This window comes from Myotis davidii, unplaced genomic scaffold, assembly GCF_000327345.1.
Source record: "Myotis davidii unplaced genomic scaffold, ASM32734v1 scaffold404, whole genome shotgun sequence".
NCBI classification, from domain to species: Eukaryota; Metazoa; Chordata; class Mammalia; order Chiroptera; family Vespertilionidae; genus Myotis; species Myotis davidii.
In genome coordinates this window covers 576289-586763 of record NW_006295824.1, presented here as the reverse complement: position 1 = coordinate 586763, position 10475 = coordinate 576289, and the positions used below count along the sequence as shown (strand labels likewise).

At 32.8% G+C, this 10475-nt stretch overlaps 1 protein-coding gene across 2 annotated transcripts in view; it reads right to left on the bottom strand.

Annotated features, from left to right (window-relative positions):
* Positions 1-1419: 1419 nt before the first annotated feature.
* Positions 1420-10475, bottom strand: part of FBXO8 (F-box protein 8) — a 40003-nt gene continuing 30947 nt past the window's right edge. For both annotated transcript variants that reach the window (XM_006770731.2, XM_015568458.1), the window contains exons 4-6: positions 7952-8070; positions 4949-5145; positions 1420-3675 (exon numbers count right to left, since the gene is read on the bottom strand). In XM_006770731.2, the coding sequence (XP_006770794.1) occupies positions 3488-3675; positions 4949-5145; positions 7952-8070 (504 nt within the window). In that variant the 3' untranslated portion in view covers positions 1420-3487. The remainder of the gene's footprint in view (positions 3676-4948; positions 5146-7951; positions 8071-10475) is intronic.

Below are 10475 nucleotides of genomic sequence, written 5' to 3'. Positions count from 1 at the left end.
GAGGCAACCAATCAATGTGTCTCTCTCACAGATTACCACGATGTTTCTCTCTCTCTGCTCTCTGTCTCTTCTCATCCCAACCAATCTCTCTCTAAAAAAAAAAAAAAAAAAAAGGCAATGGAATATTCAGGTGAGGATTAACAACAAAAATAAATTAAAATTAAAATAGGCTGATGCAACAGAGAACACTTGGAAGAAAACAGCAGTGAGTGACTTTCCCAATTCTTATAGCTCTTAGCCTGAGGGCAGACCCCATTCTGTACCACAGGAGCCTATAGCTTTTCTGACTTGAAGAACCATAGGACAGAGCTGGGGCGATGGTAGCTGCTAAAAAGTGAAGAAATAATGGCAAGGAAAGAACCAGAGAAAAAGCCTAAAGTCCATGTATAAACTCTGCCCCAAACTCTTGGCTGATCTCTGAAGCATGCATGCACAGGAGAGATTCCAAGTACAGCAGCTAGGTTAAAGAACTAAACTGAGATTTGAGCTGCCACCAATTGCAAGGGAGCAAGAACTTACAACAGAAATTCAGCCAAATTAACTGCCAGCATATTTAAAAAGAAGTCTTTGGAGAAACATATCAGAATCCAGGGTTTCTACATTTTATTCACCATGTCCAGGACAAAATCTAAATTACTAACCTATGAAGAAACAGGAAAATATAATCTACTCATAAAAGACAATCAAGGAAGACCATCACTAAGATGATCTCGATATTGAGATAAACAGAAAAAGATGTTAAAGCAGCTATAATAACTATGTTTAAGATTGTAAGAGAAAATGTGCTTGTAATGAATGAAAAGGTAGAAAATAGCATAGAAGTATAAATTATAAAAACTAAATGAAATTTCTAGAACTAAAAAATATAGTAATTGAAAGAATAAAAGCTCATTGAATAGGCTTAAAATAATGATTACCAGAGAGTAAGTGAAGTGGAATATAGATCAAGAGAAGCAATCCAATTGGGGGGGAAGGGGGGAGGGAAAAAGTCAACAGACCACCACAAATATGTGAGACATCAAAAGACCAAGCATATGTATAAAGAAGGAAAGGAAAGAGAAAATTAGGCTGAAAAACTATTTTACAAAATAAAACAATTAGAGGAAAATGACATTATTATGCACAGGGGGAAAACAATTTAAGTACTATTGACTTTTCATTAGAAACAAAGGGGGGGGGGCAGAACAATGAAACGATGTCTTTAAAGTGCCAGAGAGTGTGGGAGAGGGGAAGTGTTGACACAGAAATATATTCAGCAAAAATACTCTTCAAAAAGAAAAACAAAATGACATTTTTATATATAAAAGAAAATGATGACACTTAACTGCCAGAAGACCTGCACTATAATAGACATTAAAGTTTTTCAGGCTGAAATGACTGATAATACTGAAGAGAAAGGAATAAGAGCATTAGAAATGATGGTGTGGGTAAAAATAAGAGTATTTTTCCTTCATTTATTTAAAATATATTTGACTGTACAAAGCAAACTATAAACTCCACAATAAAATGATGTAACATGCTATTTGTAAGACATGACAACTATAAAATAACAGGGTAATGAGGTAAACACGCCTATGTGGTTACTAAGTTTTTATGTGTAGTGGGGCAACAGTAACTGTAAACAGGCTTTGTAGAGTTACATCTTACCATGGGTTTGTTTCACATAGGTGTGTGCATTTGTGAAGACTCGTTAATCAGTATATTTAAGATTTATGCATTTTATTAAATGTCAATTTTACCTAAAAAGAAAAAAAAAGCCTTAAAAATTGATCTCTAGCAAATGATATTCAAGTTGAAATCTTCAGGAATGAAGTGTACTGATGTCTGAAACTTATTATGGCCTGTATCCAAAGACATTAAGACAGGCTGACTGATGGACAGAGATGGATAACTATGTGGTAGAGTATGCAGTAAAATCTGAATTGCAGAATCTAGGTGGGAGTACATAGAAAAGACAGAAGGAGATAGAGAGGGCAAAGTGCCATGCACTGGAAAACAGGAACGATAATGTTAGCACTACTCATTGTTTGAAAATTTCATATGATAGTTTTGAAGTTAATTAATTAGTTCTGAAAAAGATTAGAATTATTTTGTCATGGAATTCAAAATTATGTACCTGTGAAACTTATCAGAGTATTTGCTTCACAATCTTAGAAAGTGCTTACTTATTACCAGTCGAAAACTCTCTTTGACTTTCACAAGTTGATTACCTTATGATTTGTCCTTGAAAATTCGTAGTACATCATTCAGTTGTAATATTGACTTAGGGCCAAATCTGGAAGAAAACTGATTCCACACCTCTAGTGATGAGTTCCTGCTCCTCCAGCTCTCTTCCCATAAACTAGCAGTTCTATCCACCACATAATGTATCATTCCAAAGCTGATGCTTTTCACTTAGAGGTATTTCCAGGAAACTTTTGACTTACTATATAAATATACTGCTATCATTCCAATGTTAAGTGTTTTAATTACTAAATAATTGTTAATTAAGATATACTTCATACATTTCCTCTCCATTAAGCAGTATTTTTCCTCTCATTACCTAACCATGTAACATTTGTGAAGGCAGAGCCCATGTCTAGGTTTCACACGTACCTACCACAGTGCTTGGCATGTGGAAGACCCTTGGTACATATTTACTGAATGAAAGACTAAAGAATATTTACTATCATTCACAATATCCTTTTCTCAACTGATACGCAATAGAAATCATCAACATTAGGACAATAGTACAGTTTGACTAATTACTTCAAATGTAAGTTATAATAATATTTTGTTCTTATATATGTAAATCTTTTTAAACATATTTTGCTATTTTAAATGTTTTAAAGGTTATTGTGACTTGACTAACCCAGAAGTTTTAAAAATTAAAAGTGATAAATTTATATTATAAAAATAAGGGCCTATTTTGCATACTAACAAATCAATACTCTTTTCAAAGTTCAAAGGGAAGAGAAGCTGGTACTGATTGTATCAAAGTAAGATTCAATTTTTATAAAGACTAATAATCTCATATCAGAATCAAAAAAATTTCAGAACTCAGTTTGAGAGAAAAAGGAAAGGTTTTAGTTAAAATCTTTACAATAAAATAATTATGATTATAAATCTCTAGTTAAATATGTACACATTACATGGCATTTTAAAAAAGAATGGAAGTGAATAAAGTTTTTCAGGCAAATCTAATACACAAATATACCATCTTTTAGAGTATAATGTCAGTTTAACATTCTTAAACAGCTGTGTGAAACAATGGCTCTGCTTTGTGCAAACATGATAAGCAAAATTAAGAAAAATTCTGCAAAACTCTTTAGTTCCTCAAGAAAATGGCTAAAAAAGAAAATAGAAAAGAAAACAAGATTGTACACTCAAGCTTGATTGTATACAGAGGCTAGAAAGACTGGCACTAATGTAACCCCCATATCTGCTAAATAGGTCCTTGGGTAGCTTCAGTTTGAAGTTAAAAGTTAAAGTCCTAGCAACTGTGCTTTTATGCAGCCACATGGCCAATAAGGTAGATGTTGTCATAAAGGTGCCCTACAAAATCTTCACTAATATTTTGAGCAGCCCGACGAGTATTTCGAATAAATTCTCGTTTTGACATTTTATTCTTCACGTGAGGGCTAGTGAGGTCAATGGAAAGTAGAATCAAAGAGTAGCACAGTACATAGACAGCATCTGGAAGGAAAAAGAAGCATTTCAAAATGTGGTTCCCAAGGCATCATATCATGCAAAAATGTTCATAATTTCAAGAAATCAAGATTAGATTCTAACTATAGGATTACCAAATCATCTCTGTTTGCCTGGGTGTTTCCCAATTTTAGCACTGAAAATTCTGTGTCCTGGGCAAACAGGGATGCTTGCTTATCCTAACTGAATACCAATTCAGCACTTTCTTCAACTCAAAAGAACGTCAGAATAGTTCAAGAGTTTATCATGAAAACTCACTCTAAATTTTACAAGTTCATAATTGGCTTTAGTTTCATCTTGCTTTCAAATGTGATATTTCCATTCAACTCACCATAAAATATTTGTACTGTCAGTATATTTATCTTCCCATTAAAAAGAAGTCACATATTTATTTACATATGCTTTTATAAAACCCTAATTTGAAAGCATCTTTAATGACAAAAATTGTATTAACTTAGTACAATAATATTTAAACAATTCATGTTAGTAAAATAATATTATTTGAGACAGGCATTTTAAGGGTCTATAGACTTTACATATTAATCTCAAAAGTAAATCTTTCGGGAAAAGATTGCTAAAGCTGAGCACCATGCAACAAAAAACTTTTCTTCTTTACATATATTCTTAGGGCAATACTTGTTGTTTACTATTAAAATAGTAACAAAGTTTATGATGCTTGCTACTACTTGCTACCACTGTGGTGTTTATATTTCAGAATCCAGTAGTCTTAACAAAGCTAATTAAACATTATGTCTTATAAGAGAATGTTCAACAAATTTCATATGATAGGTATTTTGTAATCTCTTCTTAGTAAGGTAAGCACAATAAAACTTTTGATATGAAGCGATAAGTAAAGCTATATCACGTGAAAAATATGTAAGTGACTCAGGCCATATTACGCACACAAAAACAATGAACACTAGTTGTATGAAAAACATTTTATTAGAAAAATCCTAGGTTTTACCTATGTAATATGTAAATTATTAAAGGTGTTACAAATAATTTCTCAACTTTTTAATTAGATTAGTAAAAATACCAATACTCAATTTTTTAAAGTTTATATAGCTAAGTGTAACTTTCCTCCTAAGATAGCATATTAACTATATATAAATGATAGCTATGGCAAACTAAAGTAGTCACTGCTACAAGCAGTAAAATAAGTATTTGTAATTTTTCCCTATAGTGAGAATAATGTCTCATAAACTACTGTTTTTACCTGAAGGAGGGAGTGGGAGAAGGAATTCACTATATATATTCTTACCAGGACTAAGGCCAAGTTCTCTCATTAAATCAGGGTTACAAGCACAGAATCTATGTGAGAACTTTGTTATAAGAGTTTCAAGATATTCCCCACGCTCCTCAGGGGCATGGATGTGACGAAAAAATTCTCTCAGTGCATTGGGCAAAAACTGATTTCTAAAATTATGCAGTGTTACAAGGTCATCCAAGACATCTCTCCTAAAAGAAAAAGATACAGCTTTAGTTAACTTTTCTCTATTAATCATCAGTTTTTGAATAAAAATACTTTATTATTGAGCACCAGATCAGCTAATCCTATAAAGTATATATAATTCTTAAATAAAAACACTGACTGTGAATTATTTAAGGAATAATTTAAAAATATATCATAAATAGAACAAGGTAAAACTTGTATTTCTAATTATAAAATGAAAAACTAAGATTTTCAATATTGTAAAGGGCAGTTATTTTTCAAGTGTCTTCTTGGCTAAGTCCAAATGAGCAACATAATTCTTTAATTTTTAATTATGAAAATAAAGTCTTCACCTTCCATATCAATCTACATCACCGGAGATAACAACTGTTTATGCACACTTTTTACATGTCTACATGTACTGTCTATTGTTCTAGATTTTTTAAGATATATTTTACTGATTCTTTACAGAGAGGAAGAGAGAGGGACAGAGAGTCAGAAACATCGATGAGAGAGAAACATCGATCAGCCGACTCCTGCACACCTCCTACTGGGGATGTGCCCACAACTAAGATACATGCCCTTGACCAGAATCGAACTTGGGACATTTCAGTCCACAGGCTGATGCTCTAACCACTGAGCCAAACCAGTTAGGGCTGTTCTAGAAATTTATTTTGTTTATTTTACATAATATATGTCAACAGTTTTCTGTCTTAAATTTTTTTTTTTTATTTGTTGATTTTAGAGAGAAAGGAGAGAGAGAAAGACAGAAAGGGAGACATTGAGTTGTTGCTCCACTTACATATGCATTCACTGGTTGATTCTTATACATACCCTGACCAGGATCAAACTCACAACCTTGGTGTATCAGGACAATGTTCTAACCAAGTGAACTACCTAGCCAGGGCTCTGTCTCTATACATAGGTCTAACTCTCCTTTTTAATGGCTTCACAGTATCCCATCTTATGAATGTAACAATTCTAATGATATACATTTAGGCCATTTACAATTATATAAATATTTGTGAATATATATATATATATAGATAGATAGATAGATAGATAGATAGATATAGATATAGATATAAAATTACTAGAGGCCCAGTGCACAAATTCATTCACAGGTGGGGTCCCTAGGCCTGGCCAGTGATTGAGGACTATTGGGGGGCCGGCTGGCCAGGAGGAGAGACCCTGGGAGGTTGGCCAGCTGGCCCTCCAATTGGGGCCTATCAGGGGGGTTGGTTGGCCAGGGGGAGGAGCCACGGGAGGTTGGCTGGCCAGGGTGGAGGGGCCACAGGAGGTTGGTGGGAGGTTGGCTGTGGTAACGCACTGACTACCAGGGGGGCAGCAGCTCCGGTGTTGAATGTCTGCCCCCTGGTAGTCAGTGCATGTCATAGCGACTTGTTGACCAGTCATTCCAGTTGTTCAGTCATAATGGTCGCTTAGGCTTTTATATATATAGATTTTTTAATCAATAGTATCCTAATAAAAAGACAATCTTAGTTAAAAATGCTTCAATCCTTACTCAACTAAACCATGATTATAATCTTTAATATCTACCAGTTGCTTATGGCAGGGATAGGCAAACAACATTTAGTGGACCAAATATGGCCACTGCCTAGTTTTATAAATTAAGTTTTATTAGAACACAGCTACACTCACTTGTTTGTGTACTGTGTAAATCTACTTTCATGACACAATGGTAGAGTTATAAGTAGCTGTGACAGATCATATGGTCTGTTAAACTTCATATTTACAAAAAGATCGATCGGGTTCTTTAGAGAAAAGCTGCTGATCCGTAGATACCTAGCATTTAAAGTTAAAAAGAATTAATGACACTTTCTTTATGTAAGAGATTTCCTTCAAAGACCAGTATGCTGGACTATAAACTCCCCAAAGATAGAGATTATATTTTAATCAAATGCATAACCCTACTTTCTAGCAAAGTTTCTAGAATATGATGAATGCAGATTGCTGTTAAAACTCCTGAGAAATAAAAAAAACCCTGAAAACTATAATAAAAAGGTAAATACATTTTGAACCATTCATGAGATTAGTATGAGACCTTTAATTTAAAAAATGGTAGTGCAGTGATGTCACATTAAATGTCAACCCAGTATTTTTTATGTCCACTGATAACTATAATTTAGAGTAGCGGTCGCCAACTTTTCGGACCGCGCGGACCGGACCACGGGTTGGTGACCGCTGATTTAGAGCACAGATTCATGACTACTCAGCGTCATTTCTGTGTATAACACACTGTTAAATGACACATTTTCAGGATTTTCAAAGTTGTCCGTGACACTTCTGTGCAGTATTGATCTGAAAATATATATTTCTTACCCCTAGGATTTGTGAGTTTATGATTACAATGTCTATCTGATTTTTATATTGGCAATTTTAGAATTCAGAACTTTTAGTTACCCAATCACTTAGGTTTTATGGCTAGTTATTAAAAAAATACAAAAGGACTGCAACAATTCAAAAATACTTGGTTTTGATTTACTATTACAAAGATGATGGGCTACCATTTTGCGTGTATGAGTGGGATTATTTTTTATTTTTGCTTTCTTTATAGGCAAGTTAAAGCTCACAAAGAAATGACAAATTTACAAAATTGTAAATTACAAAAATCTTTTCCCTATCTTTACTCAATTATGCAACCTGGGCATATACCTTGAACTGGGAATTGAATCGTGACCTCCTGGTTCATAGGTCAGCGCTTAATCACTGAGCCATGTTGGCAGGCTTGTAGTATAGGTTTTAAAGTAAAACAACTCACAAAAAATATTACTGAACTCATTTCTGATGAAAACTTCATTTTTTTTTTACCTTTCATCAAGATAGATTCTCAGTTTTTTCCAATTTAGTGTTCTTGTACAGAAGATAAACTTTGCTATTTCCTTTGGTGAGTCGTCTAGGATACCCTTGGACATAAAGTAGTTCACTCCCTAAGGCAGAAATACAAATCTCATAAATAAAACCAGTCTTTATTTATAAATTTAGCAATTAGGCAATTGCAGAACAATAGCTATCATTCTTTCTAGCATTAAATATACTTTGTATAGCTTTAACATGCAAAATACAAGCTAGAACTTGAACTGAAACTATTACTTGTGGCTGACAGTTTACATGCAATGAAAAGTAGGAAATTCAAAGTTAAGAGTCCTAAAAAAATCCTAATTAAATTTTCTGGCTCATGTCAGTTAAAACTAACTATACAGAAATGCAGCCTAAATTAGAGGAGGGTGTTGAAGGGGGGAGGGAAAAACTACTATATAGACTTCAAAATAAGCCTCATCACAAACACTTTCGCTGCCTAATAAAAAAAACACATGATTTCTTGAAACTCAGATACATGTTCTAATACACTTTTCAAGGAAATAGGTTCTTGAGAAGATTCTCCAAATGAAAGACTAACAACTTGATTCTGAAAAGAAAAATAATTAAATTATTTAACTTAAAGCAAAGTGGGCACAATTCCCAGGCAGTTTATGGGTTGTTCACTTTGGCTTTAAGCATTGCTATATTCTTCAAGAATTTAGCTCCAATACACACTGATGCAAAACATAAAGCAAAACAATTTATGTTTTCATAGGATTTATCTTTGAATTTCCTTTTCTCTGCATGCAAAGTTTTCCAGAGAAGCATTACCCATAATTTTGTACCTACTTTAGGTTTAAAACAATGACAAAACATCAACATAAAATCAAACGCTAAAACCAATCAATGTTCTCTTATGTATATGGAAATCACATTCAAATAACTGCTTTATGTGGATTTGAATGTGCAATTATTGAAATAAAAGGCAGGTGTGTTTATTTCAACTCACAGTTATTCAAATACTTGCATTACCACGAATGCTTATGTCTGGATAATAGCACATTATGTATTGTTAATTGGCAGAGAAAATGACGTAGTATATACACCCAACATATTGTTTTCACACATAAATTCCTTCAGCATTTCTTTCCTTTATAAACACAAACTACTCAGAAATATTAGACACATTAAGAAATCAAAAGCTGTAAGATTTTTATAAAAGACTCTTAAAACACTCTCATACAATTTTTACATTAAAATTTTTATAACAACTTGGTACCATGAGGTAATGCTTTGAAAGGTTATAATTATCTATAAATTATAATTCAAAGATAAAGTTTTTATATAAAACTAATTGTATGAGGCATCAGAAACACCTTAATGAGTATTTTAATAGTATAAAAACAATCCTAAAGCACTGATTTAAAAAATGTATATAAAGAACAGAATGTGATATCATGAAACTTTCTTTTTTTTTTTTTGATTTTTTTAAATTTTTTATTACAAAGGGTATTACATATGTGTCCATTTTTATGAAACTTTCTTGTCAACTCGATTGCAAGCTGTATTTTAGACTGCATCCTGGATACAAGGCTAGAGAATGTCACATGATCAAGATGGAAAGCCGAATAATTTGTTTGGAATGAGGCTTTCAGAAATTGTCTGAGGGGGCAGGACTAGAGAAACAGTAATGCTTGTTCCATCCTTTCCTCCATTACTTTGAATAATCGAGAGTTGACTGTATATTTAATTGCTCCACCCAGCAAAAATGGTCCGTTTTTTAAATAAAATTCCTGCATTTAAAAGAATAACATATCAGAAGTGCTTAATTTTAATCCAAGTGATTCAAAGATGAAGTGTCAATTAAAGATTATTTAATAGGTTATTTATTCACACCTACTTATAAATCATTATTTAAGACATATAAAACTATTTCTAATCTATTTTTTAAAAAATTACATAAAATATAAAAACACTAATATGATTCATTAAATAGTACATAAATCTCTAATTACATGATAAATACCATTTTAATATCATTTGATGCTTCTTAGTTATAAAATTAACATTGGTATCTACATCAAGTATGTACACTGTTGGTCATTTCCGTTTTTATGGATTACATGTTTTTAGACTTTAATATCTAACCTAACTTGTCCAGGCTTGCACATGTGCAAAAGCAATAGAAATGCAAAGGAAATCTTTTAAAAAACATGAAAAAGAAACTCATATGCTACCAATCCAGAGGATAAGTAAAAGACAAAGATAACTGATGGTTCTGGCTTAGATGCAGAGAGAAATGACTGACAGAAAAAAAATAAGTGATAGCAAAAATCCCACAGGTTTTAGAGGGCATTGAGTTGATGGAAACAGTGATGTGTATGGTCTTATAAATGTTAACAGATACAACTAGAAAAGTATAGTAGGCAGTTGGCAATTTAATAAGACATAAAGGAAAAAAATGAGGGTTGAAGGTACAGACTAAGGATCTTCAATAAGAAGACTCAGTAAGAGAACAGGTAATGAAGAGAGC